At 38.3% G+C, this 26,984-nt stretch overlaps 1 protein-coding gene across 5 annotated transcripts; it reads right to left on the reverse strand.

The window, feature by feature from the left end:
* Positions 1 to 1,549: 1,549 nt before the first annotated feature.
* On the reverse strand, positions 1,550 to 26,649 carry LOC134098105 (uncharacterized). 5 transcript variants are annotated; one of them, XM_062551057.1, is made up of 55 exons: positions 26,508 to 26,649; positions 26,113 to 26,301; positions 25,184 to 25,344; positions 24,878 to 24,968; positions 24,319 to 24,383; positions 24,156 to 24,192; positions 23,286 to 23,365; positions 23,147 to 23,201; positions 22,644 to 22,708; positions 22,455 to 22,485; positions 21,759 to 21,841; positions 21,463 to 21,529; positions 21,273 to 21,332; positions 20,869 to 21,072; positions 20,542 to 20,741; positions 20,359 to 20,413; positions 20,116 to 20,180; positions 19,924 to 19,954; positions 18,964 to 19,028; positions 18,679 to 18,745; positions 18,489 to 18,548; positions 18,050 to 18,124; positions 17,620 to 17,823; positions 17,291 to 17,490; positions 16,877 to 16,907; positions 16,640 to 16,707; positions 16,284 to 16,359; positions 15,370 to 15,576; positions 15,053 to 15,252; positions 13,714 to 13,894; positions 13,487 to 13,569; positions 13,298 to 13,328; positions 13,094 to 13,186; positions 12,743 to 12,811; positions 12,540 to 12,607; positions 12,181 to 12,256; positions 11,237 to 11,443; positions 10,923 to 11,122; positions 9,624 to 9,807; positions 9,377 to 9,445; positions 8,728 to 8,810; positions 8,424 to 8,454; positions 8,217 to 8,321; positions 7,867 to 7,935; positions 7,601 to 7,674; positions 7,264 to 7,435; positions 7,043 to 7,117; positions 6,645 to 6,848; positions 6,311 to 6,510; positions 6,161 to 6,194; positions 5,873 to 6,028; positions 5,420 to 5,494; positions 5,027 to 5,091; positions 4,130 to 4,381; positions 1,550 to 2,800 (listed from the first exon to the last, which is right to left on the reverse strand). In XM_062551057.1, exons 2-54 carry the CDS (start codon positions 26,282 to 26,284, stop codon positions 4,256 to 4,258), a joined length of 5,505 nt encoding a protein of 1,834 aa, XP_062407041.1. In that variant the 5' UTR covers positions 26,285 to 26,301; positions 26,508 to 26,649; the 3' UTR covers positions 1,550 to 2,800; positions 4,130 to 4,255. The 5 variants fall into 5 exon arrangements, with proteins under 5 accessions (XP_062407041.1, XP_062407040.1, XP_062407042.1 ...); XM_062551056.1 differs by having other exon boundaries at positions 24,319 to 24,386; XM_062551058.1 differs by lacking the exon at positions 7,867 to 7,935 and having other exon boundaries at positions 24,319 to 24,386.
* Between the last annotated feature and the right edge of the window lie 335 nt (positions 26,650 to 26,984).

Below are 26,984 nucleotides of genomic sequence, written 5' to 3' on the forward strand. Positions count from 1 at the left end.
GATATCACTGCGCCCATGGTACGTTGGCAAGTGATCGTCATGCATGCAAGCGAAGTCTATGATCATTATGATGACCCCTCGGAACGCATGCAAAGTTTTGTGTAATTTGTCTAACATCTTCTAAAACAGATTTGGAGCACTTAAACTCAAAACAGGCTCAAAACCCTTTTTCCTCAAGGCTCTTTGCTTTCTTAAATCGGGCGCAGATGATGTCACTGAGCCCGAGCTACTTTCTTTTGGCAGTTTTTTCCAGACCCAGTGATCCCACTTTTTAACAAATGGCACAGCGTCCGTCCAGATTTGCCCAGTTTGAGCGTCCCCGACCCCGACAAATATACCTGAACCGTTGGCATCAATCTCGCAGATTGAAAGTGCCTATCCGCTGTCTTATCATCATCTTCATCTCCTTACCTGTGGGTCATCATCCCCGCTAACAACAGGTGCATTAGTAGCATTAATGTTAGGCTACTACTATGTCCATTATACAGTAGTCTCCACATTCTTGATCGTTGGAAATGATTTTTGCTGGTTTGGGATCCGACTGGCCGGCGTATTTGAAAAAGTTAATTCAACTTTGTTGTCTTTCTGACATTTTCCCGAGTGAAACTATCATGCTAACAGCAATCTCAATCAGCACAAGCGCATGTGTCACTTGAAGTGCCTCCCCTCCCTCCATCCTTCTCCCGCCTCCTGTCTTTGCCTAACCTGACAATTCACCTCAAAACGCATTGAAAATTCACAATTGTCACAATATTTCTTAAAGAGAAACTATGCAGGATTGGAAATTTCATCTCCAGTTTCGTTTTCGCTTTTCGTTTTCTAAGCGATTTTATGACTATGAAAATGTTGCATAGGGTTTCTTTAAAGACTAACAAGACATAACAACATTAAACACTACAAAAACAGTAATATTGTTCAATTCAAATGTAAACACAGATGTACTTTTTGTGTTAATATTACCTCCCTTTTTAAAAAGAAAACCAATTAAAAAGTAGTTTTTAAGTGTCACAAATATATGTTTTGGCCAATTTCAAATATTTACATATCATTTAATGGAAATATTCATATAGCTTTAAGTAGTAAAATACATTTTCAATCAAACTGTAAATTCTTAAATCAATACTGATTAAATATGCATAATGCCTATACAAACTCATTTTGATGCTTCACTATAAAAGTGCAGATAATGGCGTTTGCCTGCACACAACACCTGATATTTCATATGGAGCGTTGTTGTTCGTTTAGGAACATAACCCTGTTCATTGGTTTTTGACGTACTAGGTACTAGGCTACTTTAGTGCTGAATGAAAATGGACTCTAAAGGGGTATAAATACCAGTTTCTGAAAGAAAGCAATTTATCAACTACCGTTAGTTTTGACTGTTGACAGTTGTTAACTGTTGTTGAACACATTTTATTATCCTGACCTGACAGTTTGTAAAATAACATCAAGCTTCAAAGTCTCACTGGTTGTAGCAGTTCTCTGAAGAACACTGCTAAAACAAGACCATGTCAGACAAGCCAGCAAAGAAATAGGCATGCCACAAAAGTCATTTTTTACACTTATATTTTATTCGTCCTTACACTAAATGCAGGAAATTAAAGTTACTACCTGATATTCAAACACAACTTCGACTACAACTTCTATGAGAAAAATAAACTTGCAGTTAATGACGTAGGTCAACATATTACAAGTAATTAAAACACAGTTTGTTAGGAATGACTCACATATTGATTAAATAAGTGTCCTCAATTTCATGGAAAAAAATGAGTACTGGTGATTGCAAGCAATCAGCACCCTGACTAGATTTCAGAAATTATTCAGCTATTGATTAAATAAGTGAATTACTTACTCACTGATTATTGCACAATATAGTGTCATGCTAGGCTGGGTGAACCCTGCCTGAACTTCCGGGGAATTTGAATTTTGCCGGGCACCTCAGGCTGGAAACCAGCAGATCTATTTCCTTTGTTTACTGCCAGAACCTTTGGCTCCAATCAGAAACGGCCATACTCTAGTCCTGGCACGCTATTGGCTGGTGACATGACGATAACAAAACTTAAAGGTATACTATGCAGGATTGGCGATTTTATCGCCGGTTTCGCTTTCACTTTTCATTTTCGCTCGTTTTATGCTTGCATATTTCTCTGCAGAGCTTCCCCTACAGCTTTAGCGTGTATATTTGACAAAACTCCTCAATCGGTCAGTCTGCCGTGCCTTTACATGAGACTTTACATGACACTTCCTGGAGTAGAGCATGGGTGCGTGCCCGGTGTCTCCTGAAGTTGCAAGTGTGGTTTTACCGCTACAGACCACTGGAGCGGCCAAGAAAAACACAGTTTGACCGGTAATGACTCATTTAATCATATATAACAGTATGGAACGAATTGATTAACTGAAAAACGTTGCATAGTATACCTTTAAGCGATGCCAAGTGCAGTAGAAAGAAAGCGCAGCCTCCCCAGACTAATGTTCAATCTTAAAAGATTGAGCTTAGTATGGTGAAAACCAGACAAGTGTCATGCAGCTCTGGTGATTTAACATCAGCAATGTTTCAGTTTCAATTTGATTGGTGTGTTACAGGGTAAAATGCAATGACAAGAAATTATGCTTCAATGCAAAACAGAACATAACAGATTTTACTCTCTTCTCAGAGAATTCTATTAAATCTTATCAGAGCTGATTTATTTCTCGTGAGACAAAGGAAAGATAAGACCATTTTCGGGACAATACATTTTCCTTTGGGTTAAGCTTCAGAAGATGCTGAAGGGACAAGGCGCTGTTTTTCTGATGAGTCCATCTGGAAAAAAAGAGAGGCGTGACGTATCTAAGACAAATGACTATTAGAGCCAGGACACAAATCATATGGGGGGAGAAATGTACTCATTCCACGAGTTTCATTATGTTTCAAAGCTTACGAGTCTTTTGATCACGTGCTATAGACAGAATGCTTCAAAAAGTACATGGAGTACGTGTAATCATACATTTGCACAATAAGTATCGTAATTTCCGACTATTAGCCGCGGCTTATAGGTTGATTTTGCAAAATTTCGTCAGCTATGAGGTTAATACAGGGGGGCAGTTAATATGATGTTAATATGGTTTTGTTTCTTTTAACTTGCATAAAACACTGTCCTGCGGCTTATACACAATGCGGCATATACAGTCATGGTTGAAATTTTTGGCACCCATGCTAAAGTTGACTAAAAAGAGGAATATCAAATCATCTTTTGGAAATTGATTTGAATGGCTTAAGTAATAAAATTAGGAAAAATCCAACCTTTAAGGACACCAATTTTCTTTGTGAATGAATAAAGTATCATAAATAAATAAATGTTCTTCCCAAAATACCGAGGTCAAAAATAGTGGCACCCCTATGTGACCCTATGTATCCCCAGCTCCACCTCAAAATGGTTTAACTTGAAATAATGACATACTGTTGTCATTGTTGCTTGCTCTGTTCTAGGGGGAATAGAGTTGCTCTCCCAGTTTAAACTGGAATGGGAGCCCCCCGAGGATGCTGCTGTTCCCTGTCTCGGCTTTCCATGGAGCTCATGGAAAGACAGGGAATTTCCTCTGAACAGAGCCATACCGCCAAATACAAATAAAATTGGTCCTAAAGATATTTCTGTCTTGTGTATTTTTGACTGAAGTGGTCCTGACAGAAGTACTTTCTATCCAATAATGGGTTTGATCGTTTCATGGATCATGCTGATGAGATGTGCCGTCAGTGGCGGAGTGCCTGAGTGATTAGGCATGTACAGGGTAGGGGGAGGAGGCTTCATCAACAAAGACTAGCTTTTAAACTAAAATAGTTATATAATACTTTATATTGCTTAACACTGGCTTTTGGGTGGTGTTTTGAGAACTCTCTCAGACAAGACTGGGCTTGCTGATCTGATGCAGTGTGGCTTCCAGTGTGGATGACAACAGCACCTGCCACCTCAAGAATGATTGTGGCAGGTTTGTGAATAGACTATGTGTGAACTATATAAAAGTGTTTTATTCTTTTGGACACACATGTCAAAGGATCAGTGTCATATACAGTAATTACTTTTGTACTAATTTTGGACTTCTCTCTCTTTAATGTTCCTCTTTAATGCTGCTACCCTGTAAATGTGACACTTACCTGAGATCTGTTCCTCCGTCCACAACAGAGCTGTCCACAACAACACTGTCCACAACAACAAAATAACAGGGTTATGAAACAGTGGTTATTTGTCAACTTTGTACAGTACATAACATGTGGTTCAAGTTAAAGCCTGCAAAACTGTGTCACAGGACAAATATACTCATTTTGAACTTTTAAATATATACTTTTACAGTGCTGCTGAAAAGAAATGCAATGCTTAGAGAGGTAGGCACTTACCCAACACAACCACTAAAAAAAGAGAGATATGAGACAATAGCTATATGTTAACTTTGTACATAACATATGGGGCACAATTCTGACAATCTAAAACATACTGTATGGTCTGAAGCATGATATTAGTGCATTTTTGGTGTATCTAGACTATCTGCTTTTAGTTTGACGGTGGAAACATAGCCTGGAGAAAAGCAACACTTAACCCAATAATAATTCAAATGACTGAAAAATCATTTGACCAAAAATTCTTAGGACATTCATAGAAGCACACCAGCACATTTTTTTGCATTGCGTTGACACAAACTCACTGCTAAGGTCTCGCCACTGAGCAGATCAATTGTTTGACAGTGCACTCTCAAAATAACAGTTAATACTGTGCATTTCACTTTAGACCAAGTTTTTCCTCAGTCAGAACCACTTCCATTTATTTTCAGTGTCGTCAAAGTAGCAATTGGTGAGCATGTCCCTGGCCACACCAAGCTTTATCATTGACACATCTGTGGGTGTGCAAGATTAATTTGCTATTTACACAGCATGGGTGCCTGACAGAAGGATGTTAATTCAGCTGGCCATAAACATAGTACAGACAGTGGCATTGCACCTGATGCCGTGATGCAATGTGCCGGGCACCCCCGATTAATGCCAAAGCCAGCAACTTACACAGTCGCAGCAATTCGGATCAGCATTAGAAGCTTCTGTATCCTCCTTCTTTTGCCCCTCTATTTCTACAAGACAACAAAAAAATCTCATTTGAATTGCATTAAATCAAGTCCATATTTTACAGAAAAATGACCACGGACAGAGTAGCAAAGCAAAGTCTATACCGTATAAGCTACACATAGGGAAATGAAGTAAAAAACGAAGTGACATGACAAAACAAGATTAAACTAAATTACTCTGTAGTGTAGAAATGCTCAGTATGTACATCTAGAAATCCGACATGTGCAGGATATGGCCACAAACGCAAGAGAACAGATATTCGCACACCGTCTGGAAGCATACAACATGGTGTGCAGTTATCTTTTTAAAAAAAAAAAAAAAAAAATTACTCACCCATTCCTGGTGTGATATGTTGTTGGCCGTTGTCAGCATTTTCATTTGAAGAATGTGGCTGTACTGGGATAGTTACTGAACAGAGAAAAAACAGTTTGGAGAGCAATGAAAGACTAGAGTGTACAGCAGACACACAAAACAAAAGAAAATCTCATTTGAATTGCTCATTTGTAAATAAAATCCTTATTAATTGACGATGGCCGGAGTAGCAATGCAAAATCAATGCTGTAGCAGTTACAGATAGGAAAATGATTAAATAAAAAGGAAATGACAAGACAAAACAAGGACAAACTAACTCTAGTAGTGTAGAAATGTGCGCACATTTAGAGATTCAGCAGGTGCTGGATATAGGCACAAATGTAGGGAAAAAGAACAGATATCCGCACACCGTCTGGGAGCATAGAAGAGGGTATGGATATCGGTTCTCTTTTTTTTATTATTAAAACTACACACCAGTTTCTGGTGTGTTATGTTGTTGGCCTTTGTCAGCATTTTCATTTGAAGGATGTGGCAGGATATCTTGATTACTGTCATTGGTGGATCCTGGGGTAGTCGCTGAACAGTTTGGTTCTGGGGTAGTTGCTGAACAGTTTGGTTCTGGGGTAGTTGCTGGAACAGTTTGGAGAGCAATGAAAGACTGGAGTGTACAGTATAGCAGACACACAAATACACATATTAAACCCTTCTCAAATTATATTAACAGGATAATAATAATCAATTCTCAAAAATAATTTTAATTACCCTTTTTTTTCTGCTTCCTGCCTTTTGGTGTACCCTTCAATGAAATCACAATTTAATTAAGTTACAATACTGAATCCATGGACTGTACTGTATATATGAGACATAATGAGTAAAGATGCTACAGAAGAAGAGAAGTACACATATTCAAACCTTAGCATGTTCTTGCAAAGTTTTGTTAATTGTTTCAACCGCTTTATTGTTTCTTGAGCACTTCAGTAGTCCATCATCTTCACTGAACAGACAGTCCACAGTGACCACATCCTTCTCTTTGGCAAATCTGCTGCTGTCTGGTGCTACATAATCTCTATCAAAGGTGATGTGCATCACCACCAGGATACAAGGCTTTACATCTGTGAAGAGTGTCAAGTGTCAGATTATTTCTGTGTTTTTAAATACATCTCCGCATTTTATTTAAGTTGGTACATTCAAGCAGAGAAGACTGATATTAGTGCATCTAAATAGCATGTTACACCACCACATTTACTTGGAATGTCCTTGAGAGCTGCTTCAACATCTGTTCCCAGTCGAGACACAACAGGACAGAATGCCAGGATGACATCACACTCTTCTACTGAGGACACCTCAGTTGCTTCAGTTACTTTCACAGCATGTAGTGATGTCAGCAGAGTCTGACAGTGCTTCTTCACATTATTTGGCACTAGAGTGTAGAGCTTGACTGTTTTCTTCCCTGTGAAGGATATAATGTGTACACCAGAAAACCTCAAGACTCATTTTGATTTGTCACTATAGAAGTCAGACAAAGTATCATTACATTGATAAAGATTCCCTTATTACACCTTTTCAGTTGAAATGACATATGATAAGACAGATGGCCACTAAGACACTTTTAGTTCATTTAGATATATCATTTATTTTATTTACCTATTGTGATCACATAATTATCTCCTGGCACAACAGCAGGTGGCCCTGGAACCTCTTTATCATGCTCCACTATTTCTATAAAACAAAAGAAAATCTCATTGCAATTGTTCATTTATTCAGAGAGAAACAATGCAAAATCAATGCTGTAGCAGTTACAGACAGGAAAATGATGAAGTAAAAAGGAAATGACAACACAAGCGAGAGTAAACAAAATTACTCACCAGTTTTTGGTGTGTCATGTTGTTGGCCTTTGTCAGTATTTCCATTTGAAGAATGTGGCTCATCCTTTAGATGATGTACAACACCATCTCCATTCTCCATTTCATTATCTTGATTACTGGTAATTCTTCTGTCAGGCTTATCTTCCATTTTGTTTGTGTCTTCTGTTGGATCCTGTGATGAGGCATACAAGAATGTGATACCTACATACATATCACAGCATTTATATTTTCAATAACACATGGGCCTGCAAGATACGCTGCAGTGGTGCATCAAACAAGACTAACTTCATATAGTCAACATAAGAACAGTATAGTTAACATAAGGAAACTCTTCAACCTCAACTTGCTCTCTGCCTGCATGGTGATCTTCATTTGTGCTGGACTCAGTGAAGTCAGTTGGGCTAGAGGTTGCTGTCGAACAGAGAAAGGTGGAATTAGGGCATACATGTACTTCATATTCATATACTTACACTTTAATGAAAAAAAGGTTATTACTTTATACCCTTTCAGCTGAAATGACTTACGATGAAGTGGCAAAATGACCACTGGTTACACTTTTAGTTGATTAGATTTAAATATTGTAAACACATTTCTTTTATTTACCTATTGCGATCACATAATTATCTCCTGACACAACAGCAGGTGGCCCTGGAACCTCTTTATCATGCTCCACTATTTTTACAAAACAAAAGAAAATCTCATTTGAATCGTTCATTTATAAATAAAGTCCAAATTAATTGACGGTCATCAGAGGAGCAATGCAAAATCAATACTGCAGTTACAGACGGGAAAAAGATGGAGTAAAAAGGAAATGACAAAACAATCAAGGGTAAATGAAATTAGTCTGTAGTGTAGAAATGTGTGCACCTCTACAAATTTGACAGTTGCTGGATATGGGCACAAGATGGTGTCAGATATCAGTTCTTTAAAAAAAAAAAAAAAAAAGAACTCACCTGTTTCTGGTGTGTCATGTTGTTGGCCTTTGCCAGCATTTTGATTTGAAGAATGTGGCTCCAGAATATCTTGATTAATGCCACTGGTAACTGATCCTAGGGTAGCTGCAGAACAGACAAAAAACAGTGACTTACACTCTTACACCACTTGGGGGCAGATGTACACACATTCTCTTCACAATTCAGGCTTCCATCTGTCACACTTACCTTCCGTTTCGTCTGTGTCTTCCGTTAGATCCTGTGATGAGGCATAAAAGAATGTGATACCTACATACATATCACAGCATTTATATGTTCAATACACATGGGCCTGCAAGGTACACAAATAAATTCACAAATATGTGTATATGTTTTGACTGAAGTGTGTATGTTTTGACTGAAGTGTGTCATTTTGCAAACAATCTCGGAATTATGCAAACTGAGTGTGGCGTTTGGATAGCTGTGCTTATATTTTGCTAAAAATTGCGTGTAAACAATTGAAAAAAACTGTGACATAAGGAAACTCTTCAACCTCAATTCGCTCTTTGCCCGCATGGTGGTCGTCATTTGAGATCGGACCTTCCTGCCCAGTGCAGTCAGTTGGACTAGAGGTTGCTGTTGCACAGAAACAGGAGGAATTAGGGCATACATGTACTTCACATTCATATACTGTACTTACACTTTAAAGAGGAACAATGCAGGATTGGCGATTTCATCTCTGGTTTCGGTTTCGTTTTTCATTTTCGCTCATTTTATGCTTGCATATTTCTCTACAGAGCTTCCCCGACAGCTTTAGCGTGTATATTTATACATATATAGGCTATATATAAATATATAAATTGCAAGCGTGGTTCTTCTTGTTCCTTACGCGTCTCTGACTTCCAGATATAAACAGCAGACGATCGTTCATCAGAAAGTTGCAAGGTTGTAATAGCGGATAGGGACACCAGGGGCGGGAGGAAATGTGACTGTTTTCGATAAAACTGGTCAGTCAAGCAAAACAACGATTTCTAAGCGATTTTATGACTATGAAAAAGTTGCATAGGGTCTCTTTATGGTTTCACAATTTTACATTATTTTCTTTATACCATAACATGGAGGAGTCAGGGCATACTAGATGACCACTGGTTACACTTTAGTTCATTAGATTTAAATATTGTAAACACATTTCTTTTATTTACCTGCTTTGGTCACATCTTTCTCTCCTGGCACAACAGCAGATGGCCCTGTATCCTCCTTAGCATGCTCCACTATTTTTACAAAACAAAAGAAAATCACATTTGAATTGCTCATTTGTAAATAAAGTCCATATTAATTGACGACGGTTGGAGTAACAATGCAAAATCAATGCTGTAGCAGTTACAGATGGGAAAAGTATGAAATAAAAAGGAAATGACAACACAAGCAAGGGTAAACTAAATTACTCACTAGTTTCTGGTGTGTCATGTTGTTGGCCTTTGTCAGTATTTTCATCTGAAGAATGTGGCTCAGGGTCCTTTAGATGATCTACCTTTTCTTGCTGTGCAACACCATCTCCATTCTCCATTTCATTATCTTGATTACTGCCACTGTCAGGCTTATCTTCCATTTTGTATGTGTCTTCTGTTGGATCCTGTGATGAGGCATACAAGAATGTGATACCTACATACATATCACAGCATTTATATTTTCAATACACATGGGTCTGCAAGATACTCTGCAGGTGGTGCATCCAACAAGTCCAACTTTTAGTTCACATTCAAATGCATTCCAGTAAAAAAGCACAATATTACTGTGTCTAAACTCTGCACCTGCTCCTCTCAGTGCTCCTGCACCTCTCACTGCATCTCTCACTGGGCCTGCTCTTCTCCCTGGGCCCCTTACTCTTACTCTTCCCCGTCCAGACATTACAGTATTTGTCTTTTTCTGTTTCTGCTTCCAAAAACATCACCTCCTCTTTTTACTGTGTAAGTTTCAATGTAATAGAGAGAAATAACCCCTGCCACTGAGTCTAAGATAGACTGGAATTAGCTGTGGCTGGCCCAATTTACCCAACATAAATCATCTGTGTGTCAATTATTCGATTGTTTGTTTATTATCAGCTGAGATATATTGCTTTTGAATTGATAACATTGCAGAAGCAGAGGTTTTTATACTGTATCTAAGGTTTGGAATATTGTTTTAACTATTGTGGGATGTTGTGTGTTAACATTCGAAAATAATACAAAAACGATCCATTGTTTTGTTTGGAGGTATAGTTTGTCTGTTAAGTAAATGTATGCATTGTGAAAATGTATTCACTGACTGCATACTGTGTGAAAACAACATGAAATGTGTGAATGGTATGGCCACAAAAGACCGATGCTGTGCTAACTGTGTTTAGAGTTTTGAAAATGTGTCAACTGAATGGACAAACGCTTGTTAGCAATTGAAAAAAACTGTAACGCCATATTAACTGCCCCCCTGTATTAACCTCATAGCGGAAGAAATTTTGCAAAATCAAAGTATAAGCTGCGGCTAATAGTCGGGAAATTACGGTAGTGGTGCATCAAACAAGTCTAACTTCAGTTGTTTTAAAAACAACTAGGTTTTAAAACAGTATAGTCCACATAAGGAAACTAGAAACTGGTAATTAAATCACAATATAATCAGGTTGAAATAGTGAATCCTTTGACTGTGCTGTGTATGTGAGAGATAATGAGGAAAGATATGACTGCTTATATTTACAAAAGATAGGAGGATTCAAACCTTAGCATGTTCTTTCAGGTGTTTGTTGATGGTTTCAACTGCTTTATTGTTTTTTGAACACTGCAGTAGTCCATCATCTTCACTAAACAGACAGTCTACTGTGACCACGCCCTTCTCTCTAGCAAATCTGCTGCTGTCTGGTGCTACATAATCTTTATCAAAGGTGATGTGCATCACCACCAGGATACACGGCTTTGTGCCTGTGAAAATATCAAGCATTATTTCTGTGTTTTACATTCCACATTTGAATTTAGCTGGTAAATTCGAGAAGATAAGATTGATGTTAATGGATTTAAATAACGTTGTTACGCCACCTTTACATGGAATGCCCTTGAGAGCTGCTTCAACATCTGTTCCAAGTCGAGACACAACAGGACAGAATGCCAGGATGACATCACATTCTTCTACTGAGGACGCCTGAGTTACTTTAGCTACTTTCTCAGCATCTAGTGATGTCAGCAGAGTTTGACAGTGCTTCTTCACATTTTTTGGCACTACAGTGTAAAGCTTGACTGTTTTCCCTGTGACAATGAAAGGATATAATGCATAAACAAGAACACCAAACAACTCACTTCAATTTGTTATCAGTCCAGCATTGCTAGACTCTTAAAAAAAATATATATATTTTAGAGAACATAGTTATCTTGTGACATCACTGTATGGTGGCTTGTATGTATCCTCCTTGTCTTTCTCCACTATAAAACAATCATAAACTGGATGTACCGCAAAGCAGAACAATATAGTCAGTCTTGAACATTTGCTCTGCAAAAATGAATCATGGTTGTCAATTTGTCTCCATGTCTGTTATTATCGTCAGACAAAACAACATTGTCAAAGATTCCCTTATTATACCTTGTCTCCATCTTCTACATCCCCATACTCAAGCAACTTTTCGGTACCCTATGTAAATGAGTGTGTGCATGTGTGCATTTGCTTTTGTGTATGTCTGCTTCTGTGTGTGTGTTTTTGCTTGTGTTCTTGTATGTGGGGCCAAGAGTATGTATGTGTTTTATGTGTCTAAGTGTGTGTATGTCAGCTTGTGTGTGTGTGTGTGTGTGTGTGTGTGTGTGTGTGTAAGTGTGTGTGTGTGTGTGTGTGTGTGTGTGTGTGTGTGTGTGTGTGTGTGTGTGTGTGTGTGTGTGCGCACGTGCGTGCGTTCCTGTATGTGTGTATGTTTCTATGTGTGTGTGCGTGTTTACTGTATGTGTGTGTGTGAGGGGGGTTGTTCATGTGTGCATGCATGAAACATTTTACTTACTTATTTCCTCGTGGATAACTCTTCTGGCAAAATTTCTAAATTTACTGAGTAGAATGTTTTCTTTTTTTGCTGATATCTGTGCAAGTAAATGAGGTGAAGAGTTTAGAAAAGTGTATCATTAGCATTATGCTGCATCATTCGTCAACTAATGTATGGCGTTGTGTCAAGTTCAAAAAATAACCACAATAGACAGTTCTAGGTAAGTGCCTTCATACTAAAAACAATGGGTTAGACTAGATAACAATTGGTTAGACAAGGAGTTTTGCAGTGTGACGCATCAAACAAGTCTAACTTCTGTTTAAAGATTAAAAACAGCATATATGAGAATATGACTAGTCAGCCTGATGAAAATCTTCAACCTTATCTCCTTCTCTGCTCGCAAGGTGGTCGTCATTTGAGATTTGACCTTCCTGCCCACTGGGGGTTGCTGTTGAGCAGAAAAAGGAGGAAATGTACAGTATATTTCAAATACCGTTATTACTGTAGAAGAAATAATGTTTTTTTTACTGGTTACCATTTAGCTCATTAGATTGAAATATTCTAACCAAACACATTTATTTACCTGTTTTGATCACATCTTTCTCTCCTGGCACAACAGCAGAAGGGCATGTATCCTTATTATAATGCTCCACTAGTTTTACAAAACAAAAGAAAATCTTATTTGAATTGCTCATTTGTAAATAAAGTCCATATTAATTGACGATGGTCAGAGTAGCAATGCAAAATCAATGCTGTAGCAGTTACAGATAGGAAAATGATGAAATAAATACGGAAGGGAAATGATACAGGCGCTGGATAGTACAGGCACAAACGTAGAATAGAGAACAGATATCCGCACACTGTCTGGGAGCATGCAAGATGGTGTGCAGCTATCTGTTCTTTAAAAAAAAAAATTAAAAAAATAAATACTCACCAGTTTCTGGTGTGTTATGTTGTTGGCCTTTGTCAGAATTTTGATTTGAAGAATGTGGCTCCAGGATATCTTGATTACTGCTATTGGTGGATCCTGGAGTAGTTGCAGAACAGACAAAAAACAGTGACTTACACTCTTACACCACATGGGGGCAGATGTACATACATTCTCTTCACAATTCAGGCTTCCATCTGTCACACTTACCTTCCGTTTTGTCTGTGTCTTCTGCTAGATCCTGTGATGAGGCATAAAAGAATGTGATACCTACATACATATCACCGCATTTATATTTTCAATACACATGTGCCTGCAAGAAACGCATCAAATAAGTCTAACTTCAGTAAGTCAACATAAGAACAGTATACTGTAGTTAACATAAGGAAACTCTTCAACCTCAACTCGCTCTTCGCCTGCATGGTGGTCGTCATTTGAGATCGGACCGTCCTGCCCAGTGCAGTCAGTTGGGCTAGAGGTTGCTGTTGTACAGAAGGAGGAGTTAGTGCATTCTTCACATTCTTACACATACTACACTTTAATTGGGGGGGGGGGGGGGGGGGGGGGGGTAAAAAAAAGTGAAAAAGGAAATGACAACACAAGCGAGGGTAAACAAAATTACTCACTAGTTTCTGGTGTGTCATGTTTTTGGCTTTTACCAGCATTTTCATCTGAAGAATGTGCCTCATCCTTTAGATGATCTACCTTTTTTTGATGTAAATCACCATCTCCATTCTCCATTTCATTATCTTGATTACTGCCACTGTCAGGCTTATCTTCCGTTTTGTTTGTGTCTTTTGTTAGATCCTGTGATGAGGCATAAAAGAATGTGAAACCTACATACATATCACTGCATTTATATTTTCAATACACATGGGCCTGCAAGATACGCTGTAGTGCATCAGTACCTTTCCGGAAATGTCGCTGCTGCAGCTGGCAACGCTTTAACAACACTTTATTAACATTTCCGGAAAGGTACGGACTCGATTAAATTCATTCTGGACTCTCTATCCGACCACATAAAGACGTGGGGAGACTTCGGTTTGGCTTTAGGGACCCTCTACTCACTACCACGTAAGTGTAGTGTTGTTTGGAACAGTAGAAGAGGTATAAAAATAGCGTTTTGTAGCGGCGAAAGGACCTGCCCCGGTCACTTACAGGCTAACGAGTTTTGGCTAAAAACGGTGAACTCGAACTTTCTCAAAATACATCCGAATGACATGATTTTGGTGTCAACTCAACGTATGTACTCCCAATAGTCCGAAAAATGTATCTAAAGTGCATTTCACTCCGGATTATCCCTTTAAATTAAGATGAGATATCAGGATTCAAAGTTACCTCTACCAAACCACACCACACGCTCTACCAAACCACACCACACGCTCAACACAGCTAAGCAAAGGCGACCACTGCAAATTAAAGACCGGATAAATGACGATGAAAAAAGTTGGAAATTAGGTCCTATGTCCAAAATTCCAAACTATTCGCATTGTGTATAAACCGCAGTACAGTGTTTTATGTGAGTTAAAAGAAACAAAACCATATTAACACCATATTAACTGCCTCCCTGTATTAACCTCATAGCGGAAGAAATCTTGCTAAATCAATGTATAAGCCACGGCTAATAGTCGGGAAATTACAGTAATTCCTTTCTAGTTGTTCTCATAATCACTCTTAAAGTGGACTGCTGATTGTTCTGTACGAGAGATAATGGGGAAAGATGCTGCTGCTTATATTTACATAAGATTTATCATGCAGGAGAGTGATACAGTTTCAGTGTATTGTCTAAAATTTGATAGATTCTGATTGACTGTCAGATTTGTATTGCTCTTCTTTGTGATGTATGTAATGAAATCACAATATAATCAGGTTGAAATAGTGAATCCTTTGACTGCGCTGTATATGTGAGAGATAATGGGGAATGATGTAACTGCTTATATTTACAAAAGATAGGAGGATTCAAACCTTAGCATGTTCTTTCAGGTGTTTGTTGATGGTTTCAACGGCTTTATTGTTTTTTGAACACTTCAGTAGTCCATCATCTTCACTAAACAGACAGTCCACAGTGACCACATTCTTCTCTTTGGCAAACCTGCTGCTGTCTGGTGCTACATAATCTTTATCAAAGGTGATGTGCATCACCACCAGGATACAAGGCTTTATGCCTGTGAAAAATATCAAGCATTATTTCTGTGTTAAGTACATTCCACATTTGAATTTAGCTGGTAAATTCGAGAAGATAAGATTGATGTTAATGGATTTAAATAACGTTGTTACGCCACCTTTACATGGAATGCCCTTGAGAGCTGCTTCAACATCTGTTCCAAGTCGAGACACAACAGGACAGAATGCCAGGATGACATCACATTCTTCTACTGAGGACGCCTGAGTTACTTTAGCTACTTTCTCAGCATCTAGTGATGTCAGCAGAGTTTGACAGTGCTTCTTCACATTTTTTGGCACTACAGTGTAGAGCTTGACTGTTTTCCCTGTGACAATGAAAGGATACAGTATAATGCATAAACAAGAACACCAAACAACTCACTTCAATTTGTTATCAGTCCAGCATTGCTGTCTAAGACTCCCTTATACCTTAAATATATATATATATATTTTAGAGAACAATATTATCTTGTGACATCACTGTAGGGTGGCTTGTATGTATCCTCCTTCCTTTCTCCACTATAAAACAATCATAAACTGGATGTACCGCAAAGCAGAACAATATAGTCAGTCTTGAACATTCGCTCTGCAAAAATGAATCACGGTTGTCAATTTGTCTCCATGTCTGTTATTATCGTCAGACAAAACAACATTGTCAAAGATTCCCTTATTATACCTTGTCTCCATCTTCTACATCCCCATACTCAAGCAACTTTTCGGTACTCTATGTAAATGAGTGTGTGCATGTGTGCATTTGCTTTTGTGTATGTCTGCTTCTGTGTGTGTGTTTTTGCTTGTGTTCTTGTATGTGGGGCCAAGAGTGTGTGTGTGTTTTATGTTTTAAGTGTGTGTATGTCAGCTTGTGTGCGTGTGTGTGCGTGTGTGTGCGTGTGTGTGTGTGTGTGTGTGTGTGTGTGTGCACGTGCGTGTGTGCCTGTATGTGTGTATGTTTCTATGTGTGTGTGCGTGTTTACTGTATGTGTGTGTGTGAGGGGGGTTGTTCATGTGTGCATGCATGAAACATTTTACTTACTTATTTCCTCGTGGATAACTCTTCTGGCAAAATTTCTAAATTTACTGAGTAGAATGTTTTCTTTTTTTCCTGATATCTGTGCAAGTAAATGAGGTGAAGAGTTTAGAAAAGTGTATCATTAGCATTATGCTGCATCATTCGTCAACTAATGTATGGCGTTGTGTCAAGTTCAGAAAATAACCACAATAGACAGTTATTGGCAAGTGCCTCACTAAAAACAATGGGTTAGACTAGATAACAATTGGTTAGACAAGGAGTTTTGCAGTGTGATGCATCGATCAAGTCTAACTTCTGTTTAAAGATTAAAAACAGCATATATGAGAATATGACTAGTCAGCCTGATGAAAATCTTCAACCTTATCTCGTTCTCTGCTCGCATGGTTGTCGTCATTTGAGATTTTACTGTCCTGCCCACTGGGGGTTGCTGTTGAGCAGACAAAAAGTGGAAGTGTACAGTATATTTCAAATACCATTATTACTGTAGAAGAAGTTATAATTTTATTGGCTTTTTTTTTACCTTACTTTAGGGTGTTATTATTGTTAAGTAAAGTGCATATTTTACATGCTGATTGTATGTGATATAAAATACTTACCTTCTGCATTGCTTTTATCTTCACCATGGTACTATTTTAAACAGAAAAAAAGGATTCTGAGGAAAACTTAATTAATAGATCACAACATTGTAATCTTCTGACCTTCTAATCTTGCAAAGGGCCATTCACACCAGCATCAATAACTATGGACAACCATTACTATAACAACATTAACGTTCAAACTAACCAACGATGAGGAAAGTCTTTCCACATGTTAAGTAGCCTATTGTCTAAAATTTGATAGATTCTGATTGACTGTCAGATTTGTATTGTTCCTCTTTGTGCTGTATCCTTTAATGAAATCACAATATAATCAGGTTGAAATAGTGAATCCTTTGACTGCAGTGTAAATGTGAGAGTGAGAGATAATGGGGAAAGATGTTACTGCTTCACAAAAGATAGGAGGATTCAAACCTTAGCATGTTCTTTCAGATGTTTGTTAATTGTTTCAACGGCTTTATTGTTTCTTGAACATGTCAGTAGTCCATCATCTTCACTAAACAGACAGTCCACAGTGACAACATTCTTCCCTTTGGCAAATCTGCTGCTGTCTGGCACTACAAAATCTCCATCAAAGGTGATGTGCATCACCACCAGGATGCAAGGCTTTGTGCCTGTGAAAAATGGCATGGCTTATTTCTGTGTATTTAAATACATTTCCACATTTTAATTACATTTGTACATTCAAGTAGAGAAGACTGATATTAGTGGATTTAAATAACATGTTACAACGCCACATTTACTTGGAATGTCCTTGAGAGCTGCTTCAACATCTGTTCCCAATCGAGACACAACGGGACAGACTGCCAGGATGACATCACACTCTTCTACTGAGGACACCTCAGTTGCTTCAGTTACTTTCACAGCATGTAGTGATGTCAGCAGAGTCTGACAGTGCTTCTTCACATTATTTGGCACTAGAGTGTAGAGCTTGACTGTTTTCTTCCCTGTGAAGGATAAAATGTGTACACCAGAAAACCTCAAGACTCATTTTGATTCGTCACTATAGAAGTCAGACAAAGTATCATTACATTGATAAAGATTCCCTTATTACACCTTTTCAGTTGAAATGACATATGATAATTTCAATTTCAATTTCAATTTCAATAAGACAGATGGCCACTAAGACACTTTTAGTTCATTAGATTTAGATATATTATTTATTTTATTTACCTATTGTGATCACATAATTATCTCCTGGCACAACAGCAGGTGGCCCTGGAACCTCTTTATCATGCTCCGCTATTTCTATAAAACAAAACAAAATCTCATTGCAATTGTTCATTTGTAAATAAAGTCCATGTTAATTGACGATGGTCAGAGTAGCAATGCAAAAAGTGATGTCAGCAGATTTTGACAGTACTTCTTCACATTATTTGGCACTAGAGTGTAGAGCTTGACTGTTTTCTTCCCTGTGACAATGAAGTGATATAATGTACAGTATTCACCAGACCACCAAAAGACTCATTGATTTGTTATTATAGTAGTCAAGCAAAATAACATAGTCAATTATTCCCTTCTTACCTTTTCAGTCGAAATGACATACAGTATGATGATGGTACACTTTTAGTTCATTAGATGCATATATTCTTAACAAATTTCTTTTATTTACCTGTTGTGATCACATATTTCTCTCCTGGCAAAACAGCAGATGGGCCTGTATCATGCTCCACTATTTTCATAAAACGAAAATCACATTTGAATTGCATTTGTAAATAAAGTCCATATCAACTGACCATGACCAGAGTATTAAGTAAAAAGGAAATGACTAAACAAGACAAATGGTAAACAAAATGACTCACCAACTACTTCTGTGTTATGTTGTTTCCCATTATCAGCATTTTCAGTTGAAGAATGTTGCTTAGGATCCTTTATAGCAAAGCTCAAATGAATAAGACTGAAGTAGTGAACTGTTATAATGACATCTGATAGAAGACTAAGATGCTAGTGGACATATTTACAGGAGATATTGAGTGAAGGAGAGAACACATCCTAACTGCATCACATTCTTTGTCTGTAAATCAATTCAGTCTCAGTTTTGTTTAATGATTGAAAAAATGGAATGGCGTAATGGAAAGAGTGTGTACCTGTTCTTGTTTCTCTGCAGCACCTGCATCTGCACTTTTCAAGTCCATATCTTCACTGGTGAATTCTGGGGTAGTTGCAGAACAGACAAAACCAGTGACAGTGAATAGAATAGAATAGAATAGATACTTTTTTGATCCTGTGAGGGAAATTCAGTTCTCTGTATTTAACCCAATTTAACCGAATTAGTCAACACACAGCACACAGTGAGGTGAATCACACAACCCAGAGCAGTGAGCTGCCTGCCCAACCAGCGGCGCTCGGGGAGCAGGTGCCTTGCTCAAGGGCACTTCAGCCATGGGCTGGTTGGGGATTGAACCGGCAACCCTCCGGTTACAAGCCCGAAGCCCTAACCAGTAGCCCACGGCTGCCCCAACTTTCACCCTTACACCACTAGGAGCCAGATGTACAGTACATACATTCTATTTAGACTTCCATCAATTTTCAACAATTCATTTCAGTTTTCTTTCCACGGTCTTCTGTGAGCATGGAAGACATCATATCACACAGATGGACACAGTATTGTAGCTAAATTATGAATAATGAAGTATTCAAAACATATTAGTCATATGTCAGCCCAATTAAGTGCACATGTACGCAAGTCACTTGTTGGATTTAAAATCGCTGCCACTCTTCCCCTCTACAGAGCAGATGAGCAGCAGAGCATCAGGTGCTTATCAATGCTTGCCGATTGCGTCATATGCCTTGGTTTGAAGGCCTGATCACTCGATGCTGCTTGTTTTGGGACTTATTTGAACCTATTTGATTTAATAAATTGTAAAACCTTTGATATCACAATGTGTGCACAACATCATGAAACCAGATTCTATCAACTTTTATGTTAGAAACAGCTGACAGGATCAAGGTTAACAAACTGTGAAATACTGCGGCATGCTATGAAATGCGTTGAGAAGCATTTTTCTGGTAGATAACTTAGGTGTCAGGTAAGATGTTGGACTTACCTTCAGTTTTGTTTGTGTCTTTTGTTTGATCCTGTGGTGAGGCATAAAAGAATGTGATAACTGCATACACATGACAACACTTTTTTTCCAATACACATTGGCCTCCAAGATACACAGCAGTGATGCATCAAACAAGTCTCACTTCTGTTGTTAGGTTAAAAATCAGTATAGTCAACATGAAGAAATTCTTACCTCATGGCGGGCTTCCTTTGGGATTGGACCGTCCTGTCCAGTGCAGTCAGTTGAACTGGAGGGTGCTGTTTTACAGAAAAAGCGGAAGTGTCAAATTCCTTAATGAGATGAAGTTAAGGTTTTTACTTTTCTACTTTCCTTCGGGGTGTTATTACTGAATTAGTAGTCAAGTCAAGTGGCCTGCTCTGACCCATTTGTTTATTTTTACATCAAATCACTAATACTCCACAAGAACCAAATTACCCATTCCAGGTTCCTGTGCCTCTGGTTTCCTTTTGCGAGACATTTGTTCTGTATCCTTTAATGAAATCACAACTTAATTAGGTTGAAATAGAGAATCCTTTGACTGCACTGTACATGAGAGAGATAATGGGGAAATATGTTACTGCTGATATTTACAAAATATATATACAGGAGGATTCAAACCTTAGCATGTTCTGTCAGTTTTTTGTGAATTGTTTCAACTGCTTTATCGTTTCTTGGACACTTCAGTAGTCCATCATCTTCACTAAACAGACAGTCCACAGTGACCACATTCTTCCCTTTGGTGAATCTGCTGCTGTCTGGTGCTACATAATCTTTATCAAAGGTGATGTGCATCACCACCAGGATACAAGGCCTTGTGCCTGTGAAGAGTGTCAAGGATTATTTCTGTGTTTTTACATTTCTACATTTGAATTACTGTAAGTTAGTACATTCAAGAGAAGACTGATATTAGTGGATTTAAATTGCACGTTACACCGCCATATTTACTTGGAATGTCTTTGAGAGCTGCTTCAACATCTGTTCCCAGTCGAGACACAACAGGGCAGACTGCCAGGATGACATCACATTCTTCTACTGAGGACATCTCAGTTGCTTCAGTTACTTTCTTAGCATGTAATGATGTCAGCAGATTTTGACAGTGCTTCTTCACATTATTTGGCACTAGAGTGTAGAGCTGGACTGTTTTCTTCCCTGCGACAATGAAGTGATATAATGTACAGTATTCACCAGACCACCAAAAGACTCATTGATTTGTTATTATAGTAGTCAAGCAAAATAACATTGTCAATTATTCCCTTCTTACCTTTTCAGTCGAAATGACAGACAGTATGATGATGGTACACTTTTAGTTCATTAGATGCATATATTCTTAACAAATTTCTTTTATTTACCTGTTGTGATCACATATTTCTCTCCTGGCAAAACAGCAGATGGGCCTGTATCATGCTCCACTATTTTCATAAAACGAAAATCACATTTGAATTGCATTTGTAAATAAAGTCCATATCAACTGACCATGACCAGAGTATTAAGTAAAAAGGAAATGACTAAACAAGACAAATGGTAAACAAAATGACTCACCAACTTCTTCTGTGTTATGTTGTTGCCCATTATCAGCATTTTCAGTTGAAGAATGTTGCTTAGGATCCTTTATAGTAAAGCTCAAATGATTAAGACTGAAATAGTGAACTGTTATAATGACAGCTGATAGAAGACTAAGATGCTAGTGGACATATTTACAGGAGATACAATATTGAGTGAAGGAGAGAACATATCCTAACTGCATCACATTCTTTGTCTGTAAATCAATTCAGTCTCAGTTTTGTTTAATGATTGAAGAAATGGAATGCCATAATGGAAAGAGTGTGTGTACATACCTGTTCTTGTTTCTCTGCAGCACCTGCATCTGCGGTTTTCATTTCAATATCTTCATTACTGCCACTGGTGAATTCTGGGGTAGCTGCAGAACAGACAAAACCAGTGACTTTCACCCTTGGAGGCAGATATACAGTACATATACATTCTCTTCACTATTCAGACTTCCATCAATTTTCTAATTCATCTCAGTTTTCTTTCCAGGGTCTTCTGTGAGCATGGAAGACATCATATCACACAGATGGACACAGTATTGTAGCTAAATTATAAATGATGAAGTACCGGTATTCAAAACATATTTTAGTCATATGTCAGCCCAATTAACTGCACAGGAACGCAAGTCACTTGTTGGATTTAAAATGGCTGCCACTCTTCCCCTCTACAGGGCAGGTGAACAGCAGAGCATCAGGTGCAATGCTTGCCGATCGTGTCATATGCCTTTGTTTGAAGGCCTGATCACTCGATGCTGCTTGTTTTGGCACTATTATTTGAACCTATTTGATTTAATAAATTGTAAAACCTTTCAAATCACAATGTGTGCACAACATCATGAAACCAGATTCTATCAACTTTCATGTTAGAAACAGCTGACAGGATCAAGGTTAACAAACTGTGAAATACTGTGGCATGCTATGAAATGCTTTGAGAAGCATTTTTCTGGTAGATAACTTAGGTGTCACGTAAGATGTTGGACTTACCTTCAGTTTTGTTTGTGTCTTTTGTTTGATCCTGTGGTGAGGCATAAAAGAATGTGATAACATTCACATGACAACACTTTTTTTCCAATACACATTGGCCTGCAAGATACACTGCAGTGGTGCATCAAACAAGTCCCACTTCTGTTGTTAGGTTTAAAATCAGTATAGTCAACATGAAGAAAATCTTACCTCATGGCGGGCTTCCTTTGAGATTGGACCGTCCTGTCCAGTGCAGTCAGTTGAACTGGAGGGTGCTGTTGTGCAGAGAAAGAGGAAGTGTCAAATTCCTTCATGAGAAGAAGTTAAGGTTTTTACTGTTCTACTTTCCTTCAGGGTGTTATTACTGAATTAGTAAAGTCAAGTGGCCTGCTCTGACCCATTTCATATTTTGTTTTGTTTTTTTCCTTGAAAAAATCATACTCATTATTAACGATCAATACATCTCAATAATAATTTATAGCTAGTGTAAATTACGTTTTGGGTGCATAGCAACCATGTGACAGTCCTGTGATCCCTACGTTTTCCCCCTGAACCCCAGCCCTGTACAGTGCTTAGACCCAAACTCTCCCTGAACTTACCATGGCCCTATATTGCTATCACCACAGCCTCCCTGAACACACACATGATGTGAACCCTTCTCAAATTATATTAGCAGGATAATAATCACTAATACTCCACAAGAGCCAAATTACCCATTCCAGGTTCCTGCACATCTTGTTTCCTTTTGCGAGACATTCCTGCTGTATCCTGTAATGAAATCACAACTTAATTAGGTTGAAATAGTGAATCCTTTGACTGCACTGTATATGTGAAGATGGAAACATTATCTACCTGTTCTTGTTGTTGTTGTTTCTCTACAGCAGTGTCTGCATTTTCCATTTGAATATCTTGATCACTTCCACTGGTTAATTCTGGGGTAGTTGCAGAACAGACAAAATACAGTGACTTTCACTCTTACACCACTTGGAGGCTTACTTTCACTTTTATGCCATCCACTTAAACTTTCCTACTCGCTAGACTTGACCAATCCTCCATAGTTTACGTGCACAAGTAGGCCTAGTTTGAGAAGGACTACTGCTCTTAATGATCTTCCTGCTTGTTGACGTCATGCATTGTATTATTTCATGATTGCTAAACGTTTGATTCCTTTTAAAGTTGTCATCAGTTAACTTTCAACACTCAACTGCCCTTCTGACTGAGGTGTTGTTCAGTTGTTAACCTTCATTAATTGCGGTATAGGGGACAGAGAAAGGTGCAGTTACCCAGGTTTGATAAATTCAACGCTAACATACAGTAAGTGTGAGAACATGCAGTTTCTGTGAGTTGGCCATAGCGTTGACATGCGTTGCATTCGCAAATGTACAGTACATACATCTGGCCCAGAGATTCTTCCATAGGCTAATGGAAGTAACAGCTCTAGCATGGTGGACTTCCCCTTAACTGCAGCAACTTGAACTTTGTAGCACGGATTTGTCTTGTTTTTGTTGGTACCTACAACTCGGTGACCTCAAGACACAGAGATGTATGTGAAAAATCACTGGAATTCTCCTAAGTCATAACCATAACAGGTCTTAGAACTACCATAACAACTGTGTAAGTCGTTAAAGAAAATTGACACGTATGTGACAGTTTTAGCTTGAGTTTAGTCAATAGGTGTGAGTTGATTTTATTAGATAATTCTTCAGTGGTATAGGGACTTGCCTTGTGTTGTGTGATCACTGCCAATATGTGCTTTGTTCTGTAAATTAGAGACCAACCATCAACAAATCCATTCCATGTACTGTAAGTCAATCGTTCATTCCTAACATGACAGATTTTTACATTTCCAGAAGTTATGAAAGCAAAGAAAAGAAGGTCACTGAACCTTTTCTTGTCCTTTATCAGTGTCAGTGTTCTTCATTTCTTCTTTCTGTTCAGTGTCCTGTGTATCTGCTGAAGTTGTCATATGTACAGTACATGTGCAAAGTGCAAAGTAACATTTAAATTTCATCTCTGATAAGACATAAGGAATGTACAGAGGCACGCCCTAACAGCAACTTTTTGATTTTAAATGAACATGTTGCGCTTCATGTAGGCTAAATTTCCATCATATACTGCACATTCTTCTAACCCAATTTCCATTACAAGATGTTTAAAACTATGTAAGATGCCATATTTTGTTCTCTCTGAGAACACCAACAAGCAAAAAGTCAGTGGGATATCAGACATTGGCCGGGTTTCCCAGAATCGTTAAGAAGCTCTTAATAGTGCTAAGAACTTCTTAGGAGCGTTGTAAGAACGCTCCTAAGAAGTTCTTAGCAGTTAAGAGCTTCTTAACGATTCTGGGAAACCCGGCCATTGTCTTTTTGTAGTGTACAAGGTACAGAGTTGTAATGCACACAGTTTAAAGTTATTCACTGACAGATTAACTTAGTGCCACTCACTTGTGTGATCACGTGGAGGACTTTTCTGACTTTGCTTTTCTTCCTCAGTGTGAGTATCAGTAGGATTCCCATGTACCAAATCAGTGCAGAGCTGCAATGGGAAATTTAAAATATATTGATTTTGAATTGATCAAATAACTGCCTATTTGCCTGTTCTTGAGTGTACATTTACTTGAACAATTTTAGAAGCATCTTGTTATTACATATTTTACAAGTCTCTTTTACAATCAACTCTATGAGTTTCTGTTTTGAAAATTGTAACTCTTCAAAATATTTAACTCGACCCAATAACAAATCTCCTCCAACCTGCTGTTGACTTAGCTTCTCCAGAATCTTGGCGCAGTCTTCCTCACTGAGCCTCTGGTCCTGCCAGTCAACAAGCAGCACATTCTCTCCAGTCTCATCTCTGCCACCCTCCAGCATTGTGTCATTTTGCTTCACCAACACATGTATGACAGGCTTTGATGCTGTCAGAAAAGTCACATGCAAAGTAAACAATGTAAATAGAATACATTTACTTCTACAGTACAGTGCCATAACATGCAATATGTCTCCATGCACTTCACAGAGAACAGCTTGAACTCTCAGAACCAGAACTTGACCTCATCCCAAGCAAACAGGAAGTACTGAGACCACACACTATATGATTTTGCTCTTTAGTGTCTTTGATTCCTTACTTTTTGTATAGTCGTTGTAAAATGATTTGCAAAATACAGGCTGTACCCATTCAGTAAAGCAAACAACACTGAACTGAAACAAAGCTCAATTGCATGTACTGTAATGACACAAACGGTGGTCCAGGAGTGTTTGGTTATTGGCCTTCATACTTGAATTTCCCCTTGGGGATCAATAAAGTATCTATCTATCTATCTATCTATCTATACAGCTATGAGTGCTGCAACGCTAAGATTTATCAGGGACACTGGGTGCAAGATGTATGATGATCTGAGTTAGTTTATGGCTTGTACCTTATGAATTCATCATGAGTTCAGTATGTACACATTAGGAATTCCTCATGTATAACAAAGGAAAACACACTGATAACATCTAAATAAGAATGTTAATGAGGAAAAGCACGTTAATCATTAACTAATGTTGAAAATATACTTAATAATGATTAATTAAGTGTTAGTTAATCCTTGACCAATATTTAATTGTGTATCCTTATTGTATGGTGTAACCCAAAATGTAAACACATCAAATAAGTTAACCAGGAAAATGTGTAGGCAGGCTACCTTCTTTCTCTGCTGAGGGCGTATAGTCTCCAGCTAGACTGTACATCAACACAATGTCACATTCTTCTTGCTCGTACACTTCCTGAAGACTTGCGTCTTTTCCAAAGGACTGTGCCACACATGCATGTACCTCTTTTAGGTCAGGAGGGAATTTAGCACAGATTTTGACCATCTTGAACAGATCTTATCCTAACACAAACACACACAGTAAGACATGATAACAGACTTCAATGACATTGTATTAGTGATGTGTTTAGATTCTGCAGCGCATACAGACTAACACTCTCACACACTCGCATACCGAGAAAGAGAGAGAGAGGAGGGAGGGAGGAGGGGGAGGGAGAGAGACAGAGGGAGAGCAAACAGAAATGCATTCATGTACAACATGTACTTACTCATTCACAGCACAAGCCTTGTGACTTTTGACACACGAAACTTCATTCCAAAGTAAATTGCTAATTGTTCTACTATTGACAAGTCCTGGAGTGAAGAATCTCCTCAAGACCTCGCTGAACAACGTCTGCTGAAGAAAGACACCACACCACCTCTCAGCCTACTTTTGCTTTCACTTTGAATCGCCTGTCATGTCACTGAGCACGTCTGGGTAAAAGTGAAACTGTTAAGACATGGCTATTTATGGCTATTGTTTTGTACAGTTTTACAACTGAGTACAGCTGTGTACATATCCAGGGAGATGTCAGTTGCATTATAAAATTTGATCGACACTTATCCAAGGTGTGTTTTCAACATCTCAATGTTTTCTGGAAGCTCAGCTGAGAAACACAAACTACAGAACATGGGGGAAATCAGTGTCAACGACAGGTTCAAACAAAGGTACAAACAGGTCATCACCACAACAAGACTCATTTTAT

This window comes from Sardina pilchardus, chromosome 12 (genome assembly GCF_963854185.1).
Source record: "Sardina pilchardus chromosome 12, fSarPil1.1, whole genome shotgun sequence".
In the NCBI taxonomy this organism is placed as follows: Eukaryota; Metazoa; Chordata; class Actinopteri; order Clupeiformes; family Clupeidae; genus Sardina; species Sardina pilchardus.

Excerpts from the sequence above, each read along its gene's own strand:
- LOC134098105 (XM_062551056.1), bottom strand. The coding sequence starts at position 26,284 with ATGGTCAAAATCTGTGCTAAATTCCCTCCTGACCTAAAAGAGGTACAT. Across the intron at positions 16,708-16,876 it reads AGATAAAAGCAATGCAGAAG|CAACCCCCAGTGGGCAGGAC; the intron begins GTAAGTATTTTA and ends TCTGCTCAACAG. Across the intron at positions 8,811-9,376 it reads GAAAGATGTGACCAAAGCAG|CAACCTCTAGTCCAACTGAC; the intron begins GTAAATAAAAGA and ends TCTGTGCAACAG.